The 27,223-nt window shown below is 42.1% G+C and overlaps 1 protein-coding gene across 4 annotated transcripts; it reads right to left on the reverse strand.

The window, feature by feature from the left end:
* Positions 1 to 27,221, reverse strand: RBL1 (RB transcriptional corepressor like 1). 4 transcript variants are annotated; one of them, XM_055813883.1, is made up of 22 exons: positions 26,630 to 27,213; positions 26,322 to 26,455; positions 25,508 to 25,708; positions 23,958 to 24,022; positions 23,739 to 23,867; positions 23,432 to 23,592; positions 22,706 to 22,755; positions 20,756 to 20,942; positions 19,132 to 19,298; positions 16,738 to 16,850; positions 16,082 to 16,185; positions 15,382 to 15,519; positions 13,534 to 13,698; positions 13,226 to 13,361; positions 11,328 to 11,588; positions 10,252 to 10,430; positions 6,980 to 7,156; positions 5,233 to 5,304; positions 4,980 to 5,064; positions 3,177 to 3,340; positions 2,651 to 2,815; positions 1 to 2,407 (listed from the first exon to the last, which is right to left on the reverse strand). In XM_055813883.1, exons 1-22 carry the CDS (start codon positions 26,762 to 26,764, stop codon positions 2,237 to 2,239), a joined length of 3,159 nt encoding a protein of 1,052 aa, XP_055669858.1. In that variant the 5' UTR covers positions 26,765 to 27,213; the 3' UTR covers positions 1 to 2,236. The 4 variants fall into 4 exon arrangements, with proteins under 4 accessions (XP_055669858.1, XP_055669859.1, XP_055669860.1 ...); XM_055813884.1 differs by lacking the exon at positions 23,739 to 23,867; XM_055813885.1 differs by lacking the exon at positions 26,322 to 26,455 and having other exon boundaries at positions 26,630 to 26,769.
* Positions 27,222 to 27,223: the final 2 nt, after the last annotated feature.

Below are 27,223 nucleotides of genomic sequence, written 5' to 3' on the forward strand. Positions count from 1 at the left end.
TACTTTAAAACTGTTTATTATAAAACACACATTTACACATGAAGGCACTCTGAAACCGTTACAAAATTTTTGTATAAGCTACTGCTTTACTGTTCGGCAAGTCCAAAAATACTTCTTGCCATCACCTTAAAAAGGTGAAAAAAAATTTGAACAAATCTGAACTGCATCCAGCTGCAGCACATTAATTTTTCTAATGAAGAAACACTACATCTAACAACAACTAACAAGGATCTTTGCATCGGTCTTCTACAGTTTCAGAGAACAGTAACAGTGTGGGGAGCAGAAGCGTAATGCATGATGTTGAACTAAACTCTCGTCACACAACATTGCAGAAAGACTTGCACCGTTAAGCCTGATCATATGCAATCCTCCACTCAAATAGAACAGACCCCGCTGAAAGCTAAATCAAGATTCCCCATTTCTCCCCAACACAAGAGGCTTTTAGGGACTGGAATACATACACTGGCAGTTATAGTTGTAACAGCTCTGATGAGCAAATCAAGAAAGAAAAGGTTGCTTTTCTTGTACTTTTTATCTCAAGATCCCAAGACAAATATTAAAAAATTAATAAAATTAAAGGAACTGAACCTACAGGAATCTACATGAAACCTAGTCCACTGTATGACCATTTCCTCACACAGCAGCTCTCTACAGTCAAACCTTTGAGAAATAAGCACCTTGTTTTGAAAGTAAAAAAATTATATCAAATATTTAAGTACTTAATAATTAAAAAACAAACTACAGCTTGTAAACTTTCTACTCACTGCTGAGTAGGGTCCCTGCACACGTACAGTTTTAAATACATATTTCCTCCATTACTGCTGACCACATTCAGCTCAAAATCATCCCAGTGTTCTTCCCTGGAACTGTGGTACAGCAGATCTTGCAGCATATACTAAACAAACAAAACAACGAAGTGAACAGGGCTCCTTAAACAAGTCCTATGTAATCGTTCCAACTTTTATTTTTTTTTTTAGTTCAATATACAAATAAACTGAAAAACACAGTGCTGAGGAGTTTCTCTACGGCTCTAATCTTAAATGCAATTATGAAATAAGATCAAGTTACTGATTTACAGTACTGAATAAACCTTTACTTTCTCCATTTTGGCAAAACAGACCCTTACCAAACACCTCAGTGTTAAAACTTAGTTACAAGAATTGGATGCTGGAATTTACACAATGCCAATGAACCCAAGCCTTTAATAGCTATAAACCAAACATATATACAAACATGCCTTATCTGACGGGCTTACATTCAGTGTAGATACTACACAAGAGGCCAAGATTTTCAGGAAAAAAATTAAGAGATAGAATTTGTTAAAGTAATTTGTGTATTTGAACAGCTGCAATATGGCCAAAACCCCAGCTGTTTTTCAACTGTATCCTGCTTGGTACTTCTTCATAGCTAAGCTGCAATATATATGAACAGCTTCTACAGCAGGGTTGCTCTCAGGCTTCCAGCAGGAAGGGAGCAAATCCCATGGCTGCATACACTGGCTGGAGAGAAAGGTACTTCAGACTCCCAGAACTGTATCTCAGTGCTTTACCAGATGTCAGTTTCCCCTTTAAGTCACTGCTATTTCTACTTTCTGTTTATTGCCTTTGTTACTGCAAAAGCTGTCTGATCCACTTCATAACATACACTTTTACTGAAGTTCTGACAGGAGATGTAGCACAGCAAAATCATACAGCTCAAAACCACTCAGCTCTTCCTGAGGCTAAATATTCAATTTGTTCTCCACTCCAGTTACTCCACAGTAAAATAATGCATAAAATTCCACGTTCTTTTAAAAATAAGGCACTTTTAAAGTTTTCCCCAAACTTTTAAAGTATTCCCCAAATACCAAAAGCTTGAGGAAACTTAACAGACTTCACTCATTTCCTTATCATTCTCTTTTCCAAAAATAAAACCAGTATTACCAGACACTGAGTTACACTCAGAACTCATGATGCTCTAAATTAGGCTTCAGAGCATCCAATATGGCTTTCTACAGATCACACTTTTGCTCAGAGTAACTTAAAGCACAGAGTGCCTTTTGGGAACGAGGATCATCACCACCTCTCATTCTCTGGTGTTTACTACTTAACCCTTGCTTTTTGCATCCTGTGGAGGTCAGGTAAAAGTTCAATGTTGAAGAAACTTGGCAGTTGTCTCTATGCAAAAGCAAGAAATAAATAGCGCAACATCTGTATCCAATACCACAACTTTTAGATCCCACAGAAAATGGACAGTTTTAATGATTTGCTCTTTCACTGACAACATCCTGCAGACGTTTAAGTAGAATGTCATCATTTTCCTGGCAGAGTCGCTTCGTAGGGGATTCAGTGTCACTATCAATTGTTATTGCTCGCTTCTTACTCCTGTGTTCACCTTGTTTTATCATGTTGTTAATGTCCTTCAAACTCTGCAATCAAGAAAAAAATATCATGAGTTACTACGGCTCCATTTCAAAATTGCTCTGGTTTTAAGTTATCTGAGAACAAAAAGTCATTCTGAACCTCTTTCTTGAGCAAGTGATGGATTCTACATTAAGAATTCTACTCTTCACCACAGAGACTAGTTCAATGAAACCTTACTGCATTAGAACACATCCTAATTAGGAGATTAATTACTGCTCTCTCAAATAGACTCCTTTTTTGCTTTCTACCTTGGAAGGGCTCCCATTAAATTTATACAGTAGCGCAGTTCGAGGTGTCAAGCAGGCACTGTTCTTGTGAGGTGAAACATAAACAGAATGCTGTTGAGAGATCCGTCGAGGAGACACTGGCTGTTGCTTAATGTTGGGGAATGGAGACAAGGGAGGGGCTTCCATCTGCAAGAGAGGGCAAATGTGGATAGGAGCTGAATCAGACTGTATTTAAAAGCAGTAACTTCACAGAAGGAAAGATTAATACACTTGCAAGTTGTCAGATGTTCCACAGGCATACACACAAGCAAATGGGTGTTGCATTTATACAACGAGGCTGAAACCGGGCTTGTAAACTGAACTGCATCTGCGTTTGTCCTCTTGAAAGGCTGTTAAAGCAAGTTCTCATACCATTACCTACAACTATTTAGCTTCTGTAACCACAACAGGTGAGGAACAGAACACAGTTTTTGACATGTGTTTAACTGTAAGGAGAAACAACTTTGTGTCTGATCATTAGAGCAGAATTCCAAAATACTTTACTTACTACATGATCCTGGTTTGTGACATTGTACTTCAGTGCAAATGATTTCACTCTTCCTACATAGACTGCATTGTAAAATTTAATAAGATCTCCTCTCTCCTCTGTTCCCGACGCACTGGAGTTTGAGGTAGATCGTCCCGAGGAACTGCCAGTTTTCACAGATGAGTCTAACGGTAAGAAAAAGCTTCAGAGTTCAGAAACACAGTATCAGCAAACTGGGTGCTTCAGATTTGAACTCACAATATCCAACTGACAAAAACTCGTCCATAAATCGACTAATGAGATGAATTAAAGAAATGTGCTTCAGACAGGAGCAGGGTGTGCTGTAGGTGGTTATGAACATTAGGAGGAGCTACAAATCACTGCTAGCAGACTAGTGGATGATGGCTAAAAAGGCCAACATAAATCTTTATTCCAAACTTTGAAATAGCTGTAGCAAAAAACTGTAGCATAACTGACCCCTTCTGCCAGGCTTATTTTGGGGAGTGGTACAAAGCCATTTGTAGCTCTTAAAGCTAAGTTTAAGCAGTCTGACAACTCCCAGCTTTCAGCTTCTGTGAAAGTTTCTAGCGACCAGCTGGCAAGAATAGCTTCGTACTCAACTCATGTCTGCTGCAAGCCACAACACCATCTGCTCAGGCATATTATGAAGCGGCTGTTTGGTGGAAAAAGCTGCAGCCACACAGCAAATGTATTTCTGTTAATGTTCTCTCTTCCCCAATTAAGCTGGTCTGCTACTGAATACAGCCTTCTGTTTCACCATCCATACCGTTACTGCCCAGCAAAACGGGGCAACACAGAATAGAGTCTCTTGCAACCCATGCTAGACTACAAGACAAACATCAAAAGCTTCAGCTGACACACACAGTGTGTCTGTCTTGCATCACAGCACAAGCACATGTTCCTGTAGCCTGGTGTCAAAAAAGCAGGAGTTAATACTAGATAAAGGATTGAAGAAAAAAGTCTAGCAGGAAAAGCAACAGAAGAACTTTGTAAAGAAGCACATTTGTATGACAAAGCAATGGAGCCCTGTGCCACTTCAGATGCTCTTCAATATCCAAGAATTGTGGACCTGCTAGACAGGATGCTGAACCTACAGGAGATCAGCACTTCCTGGACGCTGGTGGAATTTAAAAAACTGCTCCAATACTCATTCAAGCAGTTGAATTCCACCCATAGTGGGAATTTACCATATGGAACAGCCTTCTAATTTTCTGCATGCACCCTGGCTGCACAGGCTCATACAAGGGCTTGTGATCTCTGTTTCCGGACGTGTCACTAAAAACAGGCATGGCACAATTTTCATGCTTTTCTCAAATACTGCTCTTACCCCTTTTCTACTCTAAACCAGAGCAACGACAGTATTAACTATTTAAAAGAAACCGGCATAATAGAAAGTGGTGGTCACCATTTTTATTTTCTGAAACAAGTTCTCCCTACTTAAGCCTTCAGGATAGGCGATACTAGGGAAAAAAACCTGCCATAATATTCCAGGTACTGTTCATCTTTCTTTGTTAACTCGTGTTGCTATCCAAGAAATACAGTATCACTGACACACTAAGGAAACACTTCAGCCTCAGCAACAAAATTTCATGTGACAAAGTTAAAACATTTCTTCTAAGTAGAAAGTGTATTTTCCCTATCTAACATACAGGAGGGCTACTGAAAAGATGGTTTCTTTTTCAACAATGCATTTGTTTTTCTTTAGTACATTTAAAACTTGCTTCACTTCTTATTACTTAACGGTTCAGTTCTTTAAAAGCTCACAAGTACATTTTTAAAACCAGATTATTTTGCTGTACCTACCTTCTGTCATCTCCACATCTTGGTTTGCATTTTTGTCCAACAGAACACCGGCACAAATATTTCTTAACAAGACACTCCTATAAACCTACAGGACACAGAGGAAAAACATTCTTGACAAGGAAAACAAGGAAGTCAGAAGACTAGATAAAATCCATCTGAGTAAGAATGAATGTAACACCAAAGAGAATTTAACTTTTCCCTTATCAGCATAAACATTTGAAAAGCCACCTCTAAGGGAATACTATTTACTCACATGGCTGTTTGCTTGTGGCTGATTTCTGTAACTTTTCATTATGTCCTGAAAAGTTCTTTCCTCTTTGGTTACCTGGAAAAGAAAAGGCTATTGAAGACCAAGTGCAAGCAGCGAAGCTGGGGCTGCTCAGGTCCAGTCTATTTAACGAGCTTCCCTCTATACAGCTTTTTTGTATTACTATGAATAAGTTTTTAAAACTTAGTTCTGGTGATGAGAACATGAAAATACAAGCATTTTTCTTGTTCAGGCATTCCTTGTTTCTTATCTACTAAAGCCTTTTGTTGCTTATGATGCTTAGGAATTATTCCTTTCCTTACTTTTCTTCTACTGACACTAAATATTAAAGAAGGGAAATGTTAAGTCAAAAATGTATTTGTAAATTTGAAAACTGGACCCCTTAACTCAGGGGTCCTCAAACTACAGCCCACAGGCCGGATACAGCCCCCCAGGATCCTCAATCCAGCCCCCTGTATTTACAGAACCCCCCCTGCCACACCCTGCCAGGGTTTGGGGGGGGGGGGGGGGGGAGGGGAAGAACCATGCAGCCGCAGATGACTGCCTGCCACCTAATCCATGTGCCAGCCCCCTGTTTAAAAAGTTTGAGGACCCCTGCCTTAACTTTTCTAAACAGAATATGAGGAAATCCTGAACAAAACACTAGGCAGGTATATACACACACATGCAACGTCAGCTTTCTTCTGTACTTCAAAACAAGTCATTTGTTAAAGGACTTTGTTTTTCAGTCACACATCTGTGATTTTAATAGCAGATAAGCAACAATTTTTGTAGTGGGAGCCAGGAGAGAATGCATCAAGGTCTTCAACTAAACTGTCAGGTCTCACACTGCACCTCCAGTGTCTCCAACAGCACTCAAAAGACTGTATTTAAAACAACAAACTACATGATAAAATGCAGAGCACTGACTAGTCAATGGTTTTGCTTTTCTACAGCTAGCTATCAGTACCAGTATCAAACGAGTGTAAGCTGTGCTATAGTTTAGAGCACAGGGGGCCACAATTTGAACATCAGTTTCCCTCCACAGACAGTGCTCCATCTGTCTTCCCTCAAGGAAGCAGTCCAGCCTCAGTGTTTCAGAGGAGCCTGGGCTTAGTTTCACTTTCCTGGATTTGTGTCTGAATCAGACTTGATGGCCACTGCAACTAACAGTTCTCAAGTTTGAGTCAAACCAATATTCCAGTTTCATAATCCAACTTAACACCTTAAATCAATGCTGGCAAATTGAATAGGAAATGAAGAAGTATGAGTAACAGGCAACCAACTCAATTCCTCAACTCGAATCTTCAAAAGCCAAGATTTTTGTGGAACAAACTTTCCATCCCTATGTAAGGTTGGAAGCGCCTGCAGATTTCGGCACCTGCATAATGCTGTAACTGTAATAAGTGTTTTTAGTTCTGATTACATAGATCACAAAGATCGTGAACTGGATAGAAAACACAAATATGGGGCAACGAGACCACACACTGCTTTGTATATGCTGACCAGCGCTCATTGTGAACGTGCTCAGTAAGAGAAGAAAAATCCTCAACCAGCTGGCTGGTTGGTGGGAACTTTTAAGATTATGCAAAACAAGGGAGAAATATACTGGAACTTCATCCACTTCTTGGAAGGACTTCTCCCTTTCCTCCAGCAATATGACATGAACAAAGCAATCAAATTGTAAACTGTGACTACAACTTAACTTTCAATTGACATAAAATTCCCTGAATTTCTTAAAACTAGATGTTACCTTTGCCATGATATAAAAGGCACAGAGGAGAAGCTGGTCCAAATGTCTGTCCTTCATTAGATCAGCACAATGAACCAATGTGAATTCAAAGCACGTCCATATCTTTCTGCGTAAGTCATTGGAAACATCCAATTTTAAGCACAGATCACGCAAACGCACACTTGCCAGATGATAAACCTGGGAAAAGATAAAAAAGACGTGCAGTAAGCAGTCAAGCCAAATGAGCTTAGTTTAGCCTGCAAAAACGAACCCCCCGCCAAGTAGAGCTGTTCTATATTTGAATAGCTCATTTCTGTAAAATCTCCCCCCTCTGCCGAAGACGATGTCTTCAAAGACTAAGCTGTCATCTGTTCAGCTGTTGGATCTCTAATGCTTATAGGAAATCTGCTTGAAAACATTATGACTATAGCTTCTATGCCATATCGCTCACTATAATGGAACACTTCCAACAAGGAATATATTTTAACTACAATTAAATATAATCTTAGATTAGCAAGATGATGGGTTCTTTTTTCTTTTTGATTACCAAAAATCTGTCTCAAAAACCTGAAATAACTACCAAGTGCAACATTAGCTTCCCTCCATCTATTTCAGAAGTTCTCGCTTCATGGGTAGTAATTAGGCACATTCTTTATGTTGGGAAGCAAAAAGACTTCATTTCATTTTCACTTGCTCTACTGAACAGGAACAATAAAGGAAAGCAGGAAAAAAACTATAATTTTGAATATGATGAACAGTGTAAATAGAAGGTAGAAACTTAAAGACATTTAAGTGAAAATTATAGTTTTCCTTCATTACCGAGAGGAATATGTTGCCTACCACATGGTTGGCCAAATACATGGCTACAGCTGTAGCATTTCCCAACTGACAGTAAAGCTTCCAAAATGCAGTCAGAGTTCATGCCTGGCAGCTGGCTAATCAATTCTTAATCCATTCTCAGAGAGGCAGACTGTCACTATCAAAATTAAAGAACCAATAGTTCAGACACAGGATGTGGCTTACAAGTGTTGCCATGAATTAAGATTTACCTTAAAGATCATTCAGTGTAGAATTATCTAGGGTTACAATACAGAAACTCTAAAAGGGGAAAACCTCTGAAAGCAACTTCACTAGTAAGAAAATAACAGAAAAAAATCTAATATTTTTGAGAGATTACTTTAAGCATATATTCTTTGCAGGGATTTAGGGAAGGTACCCTTGCCTCCTTCAAAGACCCTCAACCACTACACACTGGAAAAGAATGCAACTAGGAATAAGTATTCTGAAGTTTCTCTGAAGCACATCCAGTTCTTAACTTACCCCTTAAATCCTCCATTATTTCAAGAAGTTCCTTCTTTCTAGAAAGTTTTAGATAGTGCGTTACTCATCACTGCTTTCTGAGGCCCCGTATCAGCAAGACCAGCACTACTGAGTAGATCTCAGAACTGCAAATGAGAATCTACAGATGCAGGGTCCAAAACAGTGCAGTTTTGAGTGAGCAAGACACAGGAGAATTATCTGGTATGTCATGCTTGCAAATGTGGGAGGCAGTAAAAATACAGAAGTAAAGACTACTGCTATTTCACAGAATCATGTAGGTTGGAAAAGACCTTTGAAATCTTCAAGTCCAGCCCTTAGCCCAGGACTGCCATGTCCACCACTAAACCCTACCCCTAAGCACCACATCTACGTGTTTTTCAAACACCTCCAGGGATGGTGATTCCACTGCCTCCCTGGGCAGCCTGCTCCAAGGCCTGACCACCCCTTCCATGAAGAAATTTTTCCTAATGTCCAGTCTAAACCTCCCCTGGTGTAGCTCCAGGCCATTTCCCCTTGGCCTGTCACTACTTTTCTGGGAGCAGAAACCGACCCCCACCTCGCTACAGCCCCTGCCAGGCAGCTGTAGGGAGCAACAAAGTCCCCCCTGAGCCCCCTCCTCTCCAGGCTGAGCACCCGCAGCTCCCCCAGCCGCCCCCCATCAGCCTTGTGCCTCAGACCCTTCCCCAGCCCCATGCCCAGCTCTGAACATGCTCCAGCCCCTCAGCATCCCCCCTGCAGCGAGGGGCCCAATCCTGCACACAGGGTTCCAGATGCGGCTGCACCAGCTGGCCACACTTTCAGATACAAGCCAGGATGCTCTTGGCCACCTTGGCCACCTGGGCACGCTGCTGGCTCACGTTCAGGCGGACATCAGCCAGCCCCTCCCCAGGCCCTTTCCTGCCAAGCAGGCTTTGCTCTGCCCCCAGCCTGCAGCTGCCTGGGGCTGGTGTGACCCAAGGGCAAGATCCGGCATTCAGCCCTGTCGAACTTCATACACTTGGCCTTGGCCCATCGGCCCAGCCTGCCCAGAGCCCCCTGCAGAGCCTCCTGCCCCACCGGGACACCAATGCTCCCCCCAACTTGGTGTCGCCTGCAAACTGCGGGTGCACTTGATCCCTTCAACCGGATTGTCAATAGAGCTAGTAAAGAGAACCGGTCCCAGCACTGAGCCCTGGGGAACCCCTGTGTGCCCGGTGCCAGCTGCCAGCGGGGTGTGACACCATTCCTCACTGTGCTCTGGGCTCGGCCAGCAAGCCTTTAACCCAGCGCAGAGCGCCCCTGGCCCAGCCACAGCCGCTGGCGTGGGAGGCTGTGTCAAAGGCTTTACTAAAATCTAGGCAGACAACACTCGCAGCAATTCCCTCATCCACTAAGCGAGTCACCTTGTCATAGTAGATCAGGTTCACCAAGCAGGACCTGCCTTTCACAAACCCATGCTGGCTTGGCCCAATCTCCCAGGTGTCCTGCACATGCTGCATGAGGGCACTCAAGAGGATCTGCTCCATAACCTTCCCCACACCAGGTCACACTGACAGCCTGTAGTTCCCTGGATCCTCCTGAGTGCCCTTCTTATAGACGGGTGTGTCGTTGGCTAACCCCCAGTCAACTACAACCTACCCAATTTGCCAGGGTTGTTGATAAACGATGGGAAGTGGCTTGGTGAACTCCTCCAGCAGCTCCCTTAGTACCCTCATATACTTCAATAATTAGATAATTAGCATCTTCTACATTAGATAGATTCTTAGACAATTAGCAGCTTCTATAAATAACTAACAGAAAAAAAAAAAAGCACGAAACATCTCATGGGGAGAGGAAGGAAGAAAACTGGATTCTCTGCAACACTTGACAACATCTCTTCCCTTCTCCTCCCCGGCCGGTATAAGAACTGTTCATGCCAAAGGAAAGGAATGTGAAGACTGCAAGGTAATGAAAACTGCACAAGCAAAACATGACTTTCTAATAAAGACACTTACCTTTCTGTAAAACAGTGCCAAGGATCCCGTTTTCTTTGGTTTGCTTGCTGGTGACAGATACACTTCTTGTGCTTGATTCACCTGAGGGTGGCAGGGAGCCTGAGCCTCCATTTTACAGGGCTGACTTAAATTCGTTGAAATGGGTATCAATGTGATCCCACCCAATTCATTTGCAATACCTGGAGATGATATACACATCCAGAAATAAACCATTTGTTTTCCCTCATACGGCAGAGTTAAACTGCAAATCAGAAAGTAATTCACAAACATTTCATACTAAAGACATCTCATCCTTCTGTACTGGATACTAAAAAGACTCTCTGTCCCTCAGTCTCCAGAAATGATTAAAAATTACATTTTGGGTAATGCTTAAAGGAAGAACATGAATGTGATCGAACATTTCTAAAATCATCTGAAACTACTAAGTTTACAAGAAATCACAAGTTCTGTAGTCAGTGTTCCACTCTTGAAGGCAGGTGGGCATTTCCTTTCTTTTTTTTGTGTTACTCTGCAAACCTGACAGCATATCACATACAGTCCTCATTAGTTTCTTTGGCAGTCAAATTCTCTTGCTGAAAATCTCCTTAAACATGAAAAAGTTTTTTTCTTTTCATTTTTAACTACAGACCCAGTTTTTAAATTAAAAAAGGCTATAAAACTGATTTCTCATGTATCATTTTCAGAAATAGTCAAGCACCACCCAACTCAAACAAAACAAAAACCCCCTACTATTTTGCTAATGTTAATATGTAGCCTTTATCCAGACATTCTAGAGCCTTTTAAGATTATTATAGACCAAAGTTAAGGCAGAGTAGTAAATCACTGAAGCTGAGAACCAAAGAATCTGTGGTGAGGTGTAACTGCAAGCAGCAAGAACTCCACAACTTTGTTTGCAAGGAAGAGTAATCCCCAGGATGCTTGTCAGATATTAGACATCTCCATGGAAGGAGATGTCAGCAGAAACTTAAGCTTTTTTTTACTAAAGCAATACATGCTCAAGATGCATCGTTGGCCTAAGCAGATCTTAAGAGCAAGCAAAACATCTACTAGAGATGAAAAATGGGAACAATTCATACCATGCCGTGGGATAGTAACCTTCTGTCCTGTTTTTCCTGGTACTGTAGCTGTTGTCATGGTCAGTACTGTCTGACCAGGAGAAACACTTTCAGCAGCAATGCTTGACACTGGAGCAATTGTCAACTTAGTTCCTTCAGTTATGATTTTGTCCATCTGCATTTCTTTGGGGCTGTCATCTCCAAAGAGCCTTCTCTTAGCACTTCCAGCTGTAGGAGAACTGTAGCGCTCATGAACAGAGATTGGTGACAATGGCTGCATGTCTAATATGCAAAGGAGAAAAAAACCAAAAAACCAAAACCCCAACTTAAGAGCAGCAGCTAAATAGGAATACTTCTCCACAGGAAGGAAAACCTTCAAAACCACAAAACCCAAGTACAAGAAATCACTTCTAGTTAAGAATTAATCTCACAGTTCGCTGTTCCTAGGCAATACGAACAAGGCCTATAGCATGTCTTTTATTTTGTAGTCATCCCAGAAAGCTCAGTTTGACAATCTGGTAGCTCAAGGAAGACAAGAGTAATCAAACCAATTTGCAGAGACTGAGGAATAGACAGGATTACAGATACTTATCCAGTCTGCTTAGCGGATTAATAATACTTGCAAGTGCTACTCCTCTAAACACATTCCTCTACAGGAACACTGGCCATATGCCCTGGACATGTTCTGTATGTTCTGGCTTTTAAACTCTAAACTAACCCCGGCCAGAAGCCCGCCCCTCACCCATCCCCAGTTCCTCCCCAGCTTTTCTGCTTTCAAACATTTGCTCCAGTAGTAAGACTGATGTACACAGCACTAATTTACAGGCCTCTGTTCCTCTGGCTTTTTGCACTTCAGCTGAAGTCTGGCAGCCACTTGTGAGGACACCAGCTACAGCAGTTTTCCGTTTCCCACAAAGCAGAAACCTTCCAGATAATTGGCGAGATAAGACAGATCAGAGACCTTACTTCTAACTCTGCAAGGATGGTTTTCTTGGTACCAGGGGTAAATACACATTCCCAATCCCCATCTTTTCCATGTAAAGTTGGAGAAGCATTTGGTACTCGATTCTTATATACAAGTCCCAAACAGCCCTACCCATACATAAGACACCACCTCCACCCTTCCATCAAACAACTAACCACAACACCTACAGCAAATGCTTATACATCTCTTTCCTATTGAGTATTTAAAAAAACCTAAAACAGTCTTGTAATGGAATTTGCCAGGCAAACACAAAAAGAGACAACACTACAGCACCGATCAGTCTATAGTACAGCAGCAAGAACCTATGGACTAATGTTTGAGATACAAGGAAAGCGTAATTCCAAACTAGGGAAGTACAAAAAAGCAACAGCAGTGCTGCCACTGCCTCTTCACCCTCACTGTCAAGAGACAGTTCTGTGCGACACCTAGGAATCTGCAAAAAACAAGGCAATTCTTCAGAGGAAAGAATACTGCAGACGAAGCATTGCCCCCCCTCCCCCCCCCCCCCAAAAAAAAGGTTCTGTAGAAAGGAGGAATAAATGCAGCTCTGTCACTCCATTTAAGAAGTCACCTAAAATCCAGTCAAACTCACTGAGGGGGAAAAAACACCAAAAACAGCCCTGGAAAAATCCGAACAACAAAGGACAATAAGCAGTCAGATGACAACCCACCCAAAAGTAAGGCAACCTTTGCATCAAAACAGTGGCAAAACCTGCTCCAGTTCAGAAATGAAGCATTATCACCAATGGCTGCTGTCAGTAAGACACAGCAATGCTTTGACCAGATGCATCTAGACTTTCCCAAGATCAAATAACAAGGCTTCACAATTCTGAATGCCTAGTTCAAATTCAAGATTGCTTTTTGCAATTACAAAGTCGTCTAAACTCCCTCTCCCCAAACTCACACATTTGAATATTAGAAACCTTGAACATACCCCGTCTTAAACTCCCACCAAGATCTGTCCGAACCTCTTTTACTCGAGGATGAATTATAGGAGATATTGGCATCATAGGCAAATGCCCGAGCCCACTTCCTCCATTGCTTGCTTCGAAATTACTGGGAAATACTACCTGAGGAATAAGAAATGTCAGTGTAAGACAGCAAAGAGATTTCCCTTGTTTGTGCCGATATATTAACAGAAGCTTTGTTGCAGCAACTGTCTCACGTGAACAGTTTTTTGTATAAAACAACAGTAAGAAAAAGAATGGGAACTTCTTAATAAAAAGAAAACAGGTAACATACTTCTTCACACGTTGGGACCTTGTTTTCTGAGGCCTGGAGGGCGTTCCAGAGTGCCGAGTCTTGAGTCCAGGCGAGACTCTCGAGAATTTGTTCCTCAATGCTGTTGAGGTGCTTCACCATGTCTCTGGAAAGTCCTTCCTCAGACCGAATCAGTACCTCAATTACCTAATGGTAACAGGACACATGCACAAAGCCCTATCACTCATGCTTAACAATATCAAATCATTTTTAACTTTGGGATCCCGTTCAAAACTTCTCTTCAATGCAGAACGCTCCAGCCTCCTCCTCGCATCTTAATCTTCCTCACCCCTCTTCTGATACCTCTTTTTTTAATCCCCCTTTCCCAAAGGCAATCCAGGTGTTGGAAACTGACAGTAGATGTCCCATCAATGCAGATAAATCCACTCCCAGGTGTTTTTTTTCCCTCTCACCATCGCTAAGCATGTGCGGAATGAAAGCACTAAGCACACCCAGTGCTCACCCAGCACATGCAGCTTACCTAGGAAGATATAAGTTGTATATCCACTTAGGCTGGGTATGTGAGAACCCCGGCATTGAAGCTTTCCTTCCTTTCAAACGAGCAGCCCATAACAAAAAGGGTTAAAACCCACTGTTTTAAAGTTCGATTTAAGAAAAAGTTAGAATCCTTAATGTGTACAAATTGGGGTTGAAAAAAGTTGAAAGGGCCCTTGAAATATACTTCACCGCTACGCTCCAATGCAACATTCACTTTATTTATGGTTTTTTTTTCTGACAGAGGAACATTCACCCTGGTTTTCTAAAGCTCCAGAGACGGAAATGCCATAAAACTTCCCAGGAGGACTTACTGATGTGTTTGGTTATTTGTACTAGAGAACTAAGCACCCAAAAAACAAAGTAACAAATGGCACAAGTAGAATAATAAACACTGGCTCTCTCCTGTGAGGTCTTTGTGATGGTAATTTTTTTCAAGTAAGAGTGCCACAAGAACATACACTGAATAGCAAAGAAAATTCAAATCAAATGTAAATCTGTTCCACAAAGTTGGATCTGCACCAGAGCATCTGGTATTGACGTAGGCTACCAACAGCAGCAGCAATATTGACAGATTTGTTGCAGTTTCATTACTGCTCTACATCTGAGGATTAAAGAAGGGAGAACAGAATAGAAAACAGCTTTCCCACAGGGTTCAATTTTTTTCGGTTGTATTGTCTAGACGGAACTACTTCTGATTTATTCAGGACTAACTGCAATAAGCCATTAGGTGTATCTAGTAAAAATAGGAGGCATACAGACAGATGGTAAAAAGATCAGACAAGTCAAAGAACAGAAATTACCTTAGAGGCAAGGGGAAATGAGGTTAAAAAAAGGAGCAAAAATAAGAACACCCAGGAAAAGATATTTTACATTCTCTTATATAAAACAAAGCAGAGAAGAACATAAAATCTAACAATGCAAACCTGTGATAAGCAGTAGTAGCCAAAGGCAACAAAGAATATTATTCCTGTTTTATTACTAATAAGCAGAACTATAGCTTGCAGTCAATAAATATGAATATCATCAAAATATATAGTCTACTAAAAGCGTATATATATTAAGAACTAAAACTTGTGATCAACCGCATGTTACAGTTAAGTACCATCTACAAAAATCTTTTTCTTGCTTTAAATCTCAGCTTCAACTCTGCATTACACATTCCAGGTAATATACTTAAGGACAGCTGGAATTCATACTAGACGTATTACACATTAACATCAGCCCTTCTCCTATTTGATTACCTAGGAAGGAAAAGCATCACCCTCTAAGACTCTCAGTCCAGTAATGTGCCATTTTTAATACAGATCCAGTCCTAAGACAGTATTTATTTACCTTATAGAAATAGAATGGCCTCAGGTCAAGAACTTCAATAATCCAGGGAAAGGTACGAGGTGAGCTATATGCAAAAAGCACAATCTCCAAGCAGCATGCCATGAGAGAGCGGTGAAAGACATCTTGTTCCAAGAGAGCCTGAAGTGATGACAGAAAACGTCAATGAACTGAAGCCTGGGAAATGGAAGTGTGAAATTTGTGGCATGTATAGTACACAGCTTATTGCTGGAGAGAAGACCTACTGCTTTTTTCTACCTTCCACAATCTCTTTTTACAGGGAAGTTTAGAATAGCACAGACCAGAAGCAGACTAACAGTGCCAAAACCATCACATTTTTCATAATATGGCCAAATGAATCTGCCTCGTCATTGTGAATCAAAGCAGAACAAATGCATTGCTGTCTAACATGAACTGACATTGTTCATTGGACAAAGAAGAGAACAAAAGTTACCTGTCCATGAAGTCATAATTCTAGAAGGCAGCGTAAATTAAGATGGTTAGTTATGCCAGAATCATACCATTTTTAATACCAGTAAAAACTACATTTAGGCACCTCCCATATATTTACCCTTTTCTAACAAACAATATTCACAGACTGCTCTACTGCAGACTGCTCTGTTCTGGAACTGTTTGAAGATAAACAGTTAAGAGAGGGTTACAAGAAGTGTTCTCCTCTTTTACCATTTTTTTCCCCACTTACAGTCAGATCCTTGCCATGTAATCTTCGTGTTTCTTGCACCATTATAGTCTCCAAGATCTTATAGTACAAGATCTCTGCCAGTTTTAATCTGTTTACAGCAAAATCTGAAATTTAAAGCCAACAGAGATGAATCCCAATGCCACTTGCACAAATGGTCTTAAGACTAAATTGACCAGTACTTGTTCCCTAAGGAAACAGTGCACATGCGTACATATAGACTTTGCAGATTGAAAAGTATGTTCAGAAATCCACTAGTCAGAAGAACATAATGAAATTCTAGAAGTGTTTTAAAGGACTATGTATTTTAATATTTCTAGTGAGGAAATTTTGCACAGTTGCAATAATTTTCCTATTTGTATTCCATTGCCCTTAACCTTTAATGCCAAGAAGAATGCACGTTTACAATTTTTGCTAAGAGCTGCTATAGTTTCAGTGCTGTCTTGGTTATCCCATTTTGAACTGCAAGCTTGGTTTTACTCTACTAAATTTTTATTCTTTACGGTGTTCTGTCTGACAGCAACACTTTTCTGTTGGGCTATGTTCTGGGTTAAAAAAAACAATGCCACTGTGTTAAATACTTAAACAGTAGTATATGTATGCATTTCACTTGCCCTGGTTCAATATTTTGAAACAGCTCATGCATTTCACTTCCATACCTATATGAGATCCTGGCTGTTCATCTGTTGACCGAGTGTAGCTGCGACAGAATGTCTCACCTATTTCTTTCACTCTGCTCACAATGCTTTCCATAGGGCTGCGTGCACAAGACCTGAAGCAGAGCACAAAGAGAAAGCCTTGTTTGTATAAATAAAATATCCACTACAACTCAAATGAAAATACCACCCAAATAAAAAGAAGAGAAGCTAGTTATACTGAGCTTTCCTCATCAGGCAACAACCTGTAATACCACAGAGATCACAGGAAAACATAAAACCTACATTAGTATCATTTCCTTTTTCCTTTCCTAACAGAGTTGCAAGAGGCTAAGTAGATTTTGGAATAAAAACAGGAGAAAGCTAGAATTACAGTACAACACTCAGGAGGAAAAAAAAAAAAAAAAAAAGTATCTGCTAGGAGCAAGGTATTAAGAAGGATGGTACAACAGGCAACCAACCAACCAAACGCATCCAAGAGACCACACAAACCAGGCGTGGTTTGAGGGAGTAGAGGAAAGATTTCAAAGAGAAGAGTCGGCATCTTTCAAAAAATACCATATTTACTAGCAAGGCAGAGAAGAACTGATGAACACACAGTCACTATCACAAAAAGGGGCCAGGGAATTTCTCTGTCTGGAAATGCTCTTTCTGAATGCTTCTAGATTTTCCAGCAATTCTGTATTAGGGGACAGTGGCTTGTGACCAGTGTCAAATTAAGACACTAAACTATTTTGAAAAGCTAGCATTGAAATAAATTAAGGTTTTATTGAACAAAGCCTTCCAAGTAACTTCAAAATTATCTTTCCAAGGAATTTTAATTTGAAAGAGAATATACCCAAAAGCACAGAATATTACACATAGTCCAAAACACAGCTCTTACCATTTCTCCCAATCAGACAGTACATATCCTGCTCCTCGCTCATATCCAAGATGAGCAAATTACTCAACACACTCCTTGCCAGAAGTTTACTCAATTCTTTTCCCTGTTTTAGTATTTACATCTCTCGACAGACTGGTTCATTACTTGAACACACACTTTTTCAGTAAAGACTGCAGACACCTTAATGTTTTAATTGTGTAATATAAATAATACTAGAGTCCTTCAAAAAAAAACAATCCAAGCAACACTTAAAATAGAAATGCATCTTGCTGAGCATTTATAAACTACCAAGAACAAGTCCTAGGAAAACTTTCAAAATATATGTTAACTCCAAAGATGAGAACTAAAAGTAGTATTTTTCACCCGTTTATAACAGTGCTTTAAAAAAACATCAGTTTTACACTTCAGATATTAAGTGCTAATAATAAATGTCCATCCTGATTAATAAAAAAAAAATATATTTGGAGATCTTACACCATAATCCAGCAAGGCCTTAATGTGTATGGATGTCAGGCAAACACCCAACAGCTTTACAGGTATTTACTATTAAATTATTGCTTTTTATGAGCCATAGCTCATAAAGCAACACTGCTAACTTTTACTGATAAACTATTTTGTTTATACTCATCTGCTTAAGCGGAAACATTTTCATGTGAATTTCACTACAGCCAGCGTGCAGTCACATCTCCAGGAGCCAAATATACGGACTGATTTATATAACTGGGACTCTGTGGGACTCTGTCCTCAAAATAGTGATCATGAAAGACCAGGGCTGCATTCAGTAGTCACTTGCTATGATTTCCCAGTAACATACAGCAGCTATAAGGGCTGAGCGAGAGGCTCTTGACTAGGAATGTTCTAACTCCTGCTGAGACACCTGCCCTAGGACAGACATCACGGCTTGGAGGAAACCAATGAGTTGCAGGGTGCTCAGGGAATGGCCACCAGAACAACCAGGGAAATGGAAAACACAGCTGCTGCTACCCAAGAGATCGGCACTGATAATAATCAGGGTCACTGCCAGGCTTATATATATGCTATAAAGTTAGATTAAGATATCCTGAAGTAGTATGAAGAAGTGGGGAGCCTTTAGGCTGCTTTTAGTCTTATCTTCCCAACTCTTTAAGGCAAAGATTATAGCTTGTTGACTCCAGCATTTCCCTTCTCCCCCAAAAACCTCTGGCAACGCAGTTACCATATCTTTTAATTGAGATATTTTTATTCTTATTTTTATTTTAAAGTAAGTATTTGGCTTTCAGGCACACGAACAGCTAAATTAGCTAAAACTGAAGCTACATTAATACAATGGTGGTGACAAGTTGGAGGGGTGTGTGCATTCAGCTATCGTTCTCCAGATGACAAGATTACCTGGACAACAGATCTTTCAACTAGAAATAAGACAAAGAGACAAAAATAGTCTACACAAAAAAAATGTCAAATTTAAGCAAGAAAGCAGTCACAAGCATGAAAAGATGAGTGAGTTTGTATGACAGCAGCTGCAGTGGATTACTTACTCAAAAATATTTATAAGATGTTCACTTGGTGCATTTTTCAATCCAGACACAATGTTCTGCAACCGGCTCACGCTTTGTGTTGCTGAAGCAACAGGAGTGATGACAGCTTCCTTTTCTCGTAGGTATCTTCTTCCAGTCAGTGGAGTTGAAGGTGCAAATGACCTTTTCTGTCAGAGAAAAATAATAAACAAAATCAGTCAACAGACCTGCTTCAAAAACCTTTCTCATGGGCATCTCCTGCAAAATCGCTCCAAAGATTGAAACGACATCACTAGCACACTACCGGAAGGCTGCCATCAAATCTGTGATCTCAGAACTGACTAAAAAGTAGTTAAAAATTTTCGCAGGACTCCATAAATACAAAATATAATAAATTTTCAAGCAGACTGAAGTTAACACAAAGTTTTTTTTTAAATAAAATACAAGAAAACAAGACACTACATCTTAAAACCTGTTAATTTTTAAGCTTACTTGAACATTGAAAAATGCAGGGCAAGAAAGCAAGCATATGCTTCTATTCACAGTCCCTGACTGCATTACTTGGGTGACACAAGGAGAACGTGACAGAGCTCCCTAGGAGAGGGTCACAGAAAAACATTCTTTGGGAAACGTTGTCCTGGTGGACTTAGAGACTCCCCTTATTCAAAGAACAATGTAGCACTAAGCAGATGGAGCTGTGTTGACTGCAATTACCGATCTGTACCATGCTTTCTGGAAGTGATGCAACGAAGTATTTGGTTTTGAATTACTAGAACAGACTACAGTTTGAAGATGGAAGGCAAATAATGAGGAAAGGTTAAGCCTGCAGTTAGTATACATAAACAGCAATGAGGTCGTTGTTATACTACAGAAAGTGAAGCTCAAAATTGATAAACTCATTCTAAACACCTGTCTTTAATTTGCCTGAATATGAAACACACTTATATTTGGGAGGAAGAGTTAAGCCACATAATTCATTTAGACCAGCACTAGTATCTTGTAATTAGTATTCTTATTTTTAATTGACATGTAAATCAAACAGCATGTGGCTCTTTCACACAGCCAGCACCATTTTTTCCCCCCTTATCCAAGTTTTTTTTAAAAAAATCATTAAATACATTTTACATTTTTAAACACTGTGAAACATCAGCTCTGGTTATAGGCTACTTTTTATAATGAAGAGTTAAGACTTTGATGGGTTTTATGTCTTGAACAATATTTTCCATATAATACTACACAAGTTGACCTCTCCTGTCCTAAAAAAAGGAAATACCAGGAAAACAAATAAATTTATCCAGCGTGAAGGTTTCATGGTATTCTTATGGGGTATAAATGAAGTTTGAGCTAAACTATATATTTAGGTATTAACTACTTATTGACCTTTTTGGACAAAACCACTATACACATGAAAGCACTCTCATCCTCTTGAAGGAACAGTTATTTACTAAATTCAACATGGAAGAAGACATGACCATTTCTCCTTAGCAAGAGAGCATCCTCTGAAGCCTGCAAATGGCATTCAACGTCATCCTCTCAAGAAGCAGCTCAGGAAATTCAAAGTCAGCTCAATGATTCAAACTGCGTATAAGGATGGAAAAAACTTGAATTAGTACTTCAAGTGAGATCAACATGTTAAGTGAATCACCTTTTCAAAATGCTGCTGAAGGTGGCACTCCACGTGAGCTCTTGCTGCTGTTTTCCCTACTGGCACGTCTGCAGGAAATTTTCGAGGAGTGCCAATTTCTTCTTCTGCATCAGCTCCTAAGAAAACTCTCTCGTCAAAGTCACCCACTGTCAGAACATACTCTTCATACTCTTTATTTAGTGCTTTGCTGAAAGAGAAGCCCAGATTTTACATCAAAGTTTAAACCACTGAAGAAACAAAGAAAGTGCCAGTGGAGATAAAGTACAAACCCGAAACCAACATGCGCTGGAAGTGTTCAATGCTTGCAGCAGCAGCACGGCTCGTAAACAAGACTTCACTGCCCCAGCAACCTGCCCACAGCTGCCCTCCCTGCCTGCCTGTCCCTGCCTGCCTTCGTACTTGCAACCTCCCCTGGTCCCTCAATGATAGGCTGCAGGGACCACCCCTCCTCCTGAGTTACCACCACCATTTGGCGCTCAGTAAGAAGAGTTAAAAAACAACTTTGCTTCCATCCCAGTTGCAAATGAAATAGTTTGGAAGTACTCTACTGATCAGAGGTTAAATCTCTGTATACGCAAAGCACATTACAGGTAGATATATTAAACTAGCTATATTTGACTTCTAGTTTTGCCCCTTGATAGCCTGTATTTTTAAAAATGGTACGGAGGAAGGGAAATTTAAGAGCTAGCCTCCTGGATTCGATTTTTAAAATCACCACTGACATATGATACCAAGAAAATCTTTCATTTTCTTTACTCCAGCTAACCCAACTGTAAAACACTAATCTCACAAAGGCTGAAAAGCTTTAAACTTTTACTTGGGAAGCAGAATGCAACTTTTAGATAAAAATGAGAAACAGCTCACATCAGTAAATCCTGCCTGCATGTTCTTCATGATACATGAATGCTGTATGAAATATCTTTTGCCTGCAAAGTGTCTTAGCAATTCAAGCTGCTGCTTAAGCACATATATTAGTGGAACATAACAATGTATTCATGATGCAACTGACTCTGTGATCCCACATGAAACCTGACTGTATCACAGGTTCACCTTCTCCACGTCTTTTAGAAAAAGCAAGTGTCTATGAAAAGTTTAGACAAAGAAACAGAGAGGCTTCCAGGCTTCTTTAGATGTCAAGCTACTTAAAAAAGAACAGGGACTACCGTATCATTCCACATGACAGTATTATTAAAGCAATACTGTTAATTTAAGAGAATTTCACTGCTTCAAATGGATCACTGCAACAATGTTTTATACCTGAACTTGTTATCTACATTGTTGAAACAACTGAGTCCGCTCAAAATTCTGAAAGCAAACCAACAAATTAAAAACTCACCTTGCAAAAACAAATTATTACGTATTTTTGGAAATGGCAAAAAAACCTTTAAGGGATCCAGAACAAAGCAGCTGCTGTTCATATTTTGCATTTAAATTAGCTTTCAGAAGTGAACATTAAAAGCTTCTGAAAAAACTATACTTGCCTCCCACAGAAACACTCTACCTCCTTTTTGTGGTTTTACAATTGTCTGTTCTTTTCTTTGAAGTACTTCTGTTGCATTCACAGATTTATACACTCAAATTGGAGACTGATAATGAGTCTTCCCTGCTCAGGAGTAATATCTGAGGTGTGTATAGAAACACATCTGTGAACTTCAAAGTCAAGGTTTTGACTTGCATCAGATTACTCAAAGGTTACAGTTGCCAGAAAGTAAGGGCAAGCACCATAAAAACCTGACATTAAGGAAGAAGCTCTGCAGCTGACCACCTGATATTTGACATCCCAGATCCAGAAAGCATTTCAGCCAGAAAGCAGCTTTGACTGCCAAATAATTAAAAGCCATTAGTCATGGCAAGATAAAGGAACAGGAAAACCTGAGATTTAGCATTCAAAGGCCTGTATTTTAGAAACGAAACCAAACCCCATGACTAAGAACATAAGCTGTAACTTACCTATTTTCTGTAAAATTGCAAAGATCCAACAGACATTCTCCTTTTAAGATCTAAGAATGAAAAGCAGAAATACATTGCATAATAAAATCAAAACTGTTCCAGCTCTAACAGTGTGAGGGCACGATGGTTTTAGTCAAAAAGGAAATAAAATTTAGGAGCCTAACTGGACCCCTTGGGGTTTGTTTTTGCCTAGACCCAAGCTGGGACTACAATGCCACTAGCAAGACAAACAGATGAGAACAAAGCCTAACTCTATCCAAGCTGTAGATAAACTCACTCTTCAGAAACAGTACTGCTATTTAACATCTGTTCCATTGGCAGGTTAGGGACTGACTTTTCCTCTTCCTTCCAAAGCATTTTGCTCAGTTCCAAGGGAAGCAGCAGGACCCACGATATCATGACAGTTATCCCATGAAATTATTTCCCAATGACATTTCTTTTCTGCCTCAAGAAAACATCATCATCCACAGTCCAGTTTCATACTGACAAAAAAGGAAAGCAAAGATTCTCCACTGACATAAAAAGCCAGAACACAGGGGATCTTACAGCACATGTCAAAAATGAGAGTGAATTCTGCTCCTGCTAAAGTACACACAAAGAAAATCTGACCCAGCCCAAGTTCATTTGCCTGTCAGTACACTTTCCTGCAGAACCTGCGGGATCTAAATGGTCTAGAGATCATTCATCTGAGCACTACCACACATTCGTAAAACTACTAAGATGTACCTTCCTATCAAATAGTTTTGAAATGTATGGTTTAAAGTAATGTTCCTTTATTCCTTTTGCTTCTACTAAAAGCCCATCATGCAGCTCACATAGTGTGGCAATGATGCAGGAAGGATCTTCAGAGGCTTTGATCTCTGTTGTGTGGAATTCTGCTGGTAAGCCTAGAACATGGAGGGGACGGACACCCACAAAAAAAAAAAAAAAAAAAAAAAAAGAGAGAAAAAAAGACAACCAAACTTCAGCTTCATTTGAAAACAAGCAAGAGAACACACCATATTTGATTTTAAATAATCTGTCCCCATCATACCTTTAAATGATGGATTTATCAGATCTCTTCTATTTGAACACAAAAGGGCATTTGCAAAAATCAGGTCCAAGCAGCATAGAAGCAAATGATAGGAATTTACTAAATCATCTCCAATCATACGGAAATTACCTTTAAAAGATAGCATATCACATCAAGCAACATTAAAGTTCGTAATTCAGAACATACACAAACCATGCAGCCAAAACAAAGCAAGCCTACCCTTAGTGTACACAAAGAGAGTCCAGCAGAAGTTGAAGAGATCTTTAACGCTGCACGGCACCCGTCTATCAATGAGGAAAAGGGGGGAGAAATCAGACTTCAGTTTCAGGAAGCCAAAGTTTGTTTTACAGTAACAATTTCACTGTTCCCTTGTTCAAAATAACACTCAGAGCCACCAGCTATCTTAATCTCATACCGAGACACAATCTAAGCTACATGCCCTTGTTTCAGCTTTCACTAACCAATAGTGTCCCACCTCATTCTGTGGAGCATTCTGCGCAGTGTCCCCGACCTGCTGGCCCTTCTCTGAGCCAACGGCTGCCTCCGGCCTGTGACCCTGCACACGCTATTTTGCTGGTGTCACATCTTTAACAGAGTCCTCCCACAGCTGCAGACTACGAAATGCCAAGGGCTATGTTATTCCAGTGAAGCTTCTTCCCAAATATTTTACTAAAGAATCAGCTATCTCTTCAAAATGTGCAATTACAGCTCATATTACAGCTCATCTGCTGAATTGGGTTTGGAGTAGGGATTATCCAAAACCACGGAGCTGGAAGACCCAGGAAGACATTATACAAGACAGTCCATGGAGAAGCTAAAGCTGTGGTTACACCAATGAATGCTGCTGCATCAAGGGAACATTAACAGAATGTACTGACTCGGACAACATTTCTCCCAATACATGATGCCCACAAAGCTACCTGCCATACGTGAAGAGCTGCAGCAGCAGAAGTATCCTCTCTACCTGCAGACGTGGAACTATGCTGGAGTGTTTTACCAGAACAATTATTCCCCCTCACATCCATCCAGAGGACACATGCGAGCTGGCACAACCACTTTGCACAGACCCTGCTCGGCTCCCTCGCCATTCAGGTTACACTCCCATGACAAAGCTATCACAGAGATGGCTGCAGTCAGCAGGGAATATGGACATGCTCCTTTAATTACGGCAGAAGTCTTGTGTCTATCTGGAAGGTGACACCAGCAGTTACTAAGTCTGTCATAAAAGGTGACACTACCAGTTACTATGTCTGTCTGAGCACATCAGCTGTGGCTTTCTTCCATTTGCGTGCTACCACTCCCCCAGCAATCACGTTAAAAACTGAGTCAAACTGCGGTCACTGTGGACATAACACCACTTTGTGTGGAGGGATTATGTCACAACATCAACCACCTCAGCCACTACTTTGCAAAGACAAAATATCCCTGTGCTACTTAAGTTCTTTCTCCCAAACAAGTGTCAGCCTTGCTGTATCTCATGTTAACGCATCTCGCTGTGCCCTCTCCCCACCTTGCTGACATTTGCACTGCAGGTCAGCTCCTGAACGTTGCAGTGAGCCGCAGAAATGGCCACTAGACACAAAGCTCTGCTGACACGAGCCGTGCCCCATCAAGATTTGGGATGTTTCTGTAGTCATCACAGTTCAGAATCAAGGCCACCAAGAGGCCCTTATCACTCTGGAGCTTCACATAACTTTTTAACGCATAAATAATTATCTTAATTTTCATTAATCTGCATTAGGAAAAATCACATTAGATCTCAAAGCCACCTTTGTTTCCTGCTTCGCTGTGGTTTAGAAGTTTCTTCGTAGGGGTTTTGAAATATATCCAAAAATATTGGTTCAAACTTCTTGAAAATCACAGTTGACACTTCAAAATTTCTCTCCAGCCTCTCCACTCGCTCTCGGAATTCCTGTGGTAGATTTGACATGTCCATCCACTTCTTCATTTTGCTAAAAAACTGGATTAAACTTAAAAGAAGAAAGAAAAGCTTGCTTTATTTTTGAGCTTTAACTAATTTCCTTTATTCAGAATCTTTTAAAAAGCTAAAATGTGACATATTTATTCCTTAACGACTAAATCTATTAACATACAGCATTTACCATTTGATAGGCTCTCAAACTGTACATACCATAAGCTTTTCACCTTTTATCGCTCTGGTTTTCCCCCTTGCCTCCCTCCAAGATACAGGCACCAGCACCGCTCTAAAGGCCGCCAGTGCCGTGCTGTCAGCCCGGGGGAGGGGCAGAAGGCACCGAGCCCGCAAAGGCGTCGGAGCCGCCTGCTTCCCAGCCCCCCCGGGCCAGCCCCGGGCCAGCCCCGAGCCCACCGGTGCCGCCAGCAGCACGGCCCGGGTGCCGTCGCGTTTTGGTTGGCGATCGGAAGGGGCCGGCGGGGCGTCCCAGGGCTGGAAGGGGCAAAGACCGCACGCGCGCCCTCGCTCCGTTTTCAACACAACCGAGTCCCCCATGGGCACAGCGCTCAGCAGCGCCCGGGGCCTGAGAGGAGGCGCGGGAACGCGCATCGGCGGCTGCGGCGGAGCCGGCACTGAGCCGGGGGAACGCGCCGTGCGGGGCGGCTCACCTGAGCCTGGCGGAGCGCAGGATCCGGGTCAGCGACACGCCGTTCCCCTCCATCAGGCCGCTCCCCACCGTGGGCACCAGGCTCTTGCGGCAGGCGACGTAGAGAGCGCAGGCCAGCCAGTGCAGCGCCTCGCCCTGCCGGGGTACGGGAAACCACGAGCTGGGAAGGGGGGGGTGGGGGGCAGCCGCCCCCCGCGCCCCCAACCACGGGGGCGGCCCCTCACACTCCCCTCCCCGTGGCGGGAGCTTGCCCCGCCCCGCCCCCCCTGACAGGGCCAAGAGAACACCGCCCCGCCCGGCGCCGCTCACCTCTAGGCTGTAGGTGCCCCGCAGCGCCGTGAACTCGCGCAGCGCCTCGGCGGCGCTGGCTGCGTCCAGGTTGAGCTCCTGGCAGAGCCGTTCGATGGCGGCGCCGGGCTCGGCGGGCGGCGCCGGGCGGGACATGGCGGCCAGGCCGGTACAGGCCAGCTGCCGCGCGCCAAAACGCCTCCGCCGGAAGGGCGCGGCGCCTTCCGGGGCGGGGCCGCGCTGTCACGCCCAGCGTGCTGCCGCCCGGGCCGCCGGCGTACGGAGCCCGGCAGGAGCACGGCCGGTGCCGGCGCCCGCCCGGCGCAGTGCGCCTGATCGCTGCCACGTTGTCGACAGCGCTGAGGCGGGGCGGCGGGGCGCGAGCGGTGTTACGGCCCCGGCCGGGCTGCAGTGGCCGGGGCGGGCGGAGGCGGTGAAAGGCTCGAGCCCCATCCGGTGCAAGCCGAGCGCCCGCAGGGGGTTCGCTCCCCGCCCCACGGCTCGGCCCGAGGCCGCCGAGCTGCCAGGAGCGCGCTGCGGGCCGTGCCGCTGCCCGGGCGCGGCCGGTGCTGACGGGGACCGGGAACCGACCCCCGCCACGGTGGAAACAACGGA

Source organism: Falco peregrinus, chromosome 9 (genome assembly GCF_023634155.1).
Source record: "Falco peregrinus isolate bFalPer1 chromosome 9, bFalPer1.pri, whole genome shotgun sequence".
Taxonomy (NCBI): Eukaryota; Metazoa; Chordata; class Aves; order Falconiformes; family Falconidae; genus Falco; species Falco peregrinus.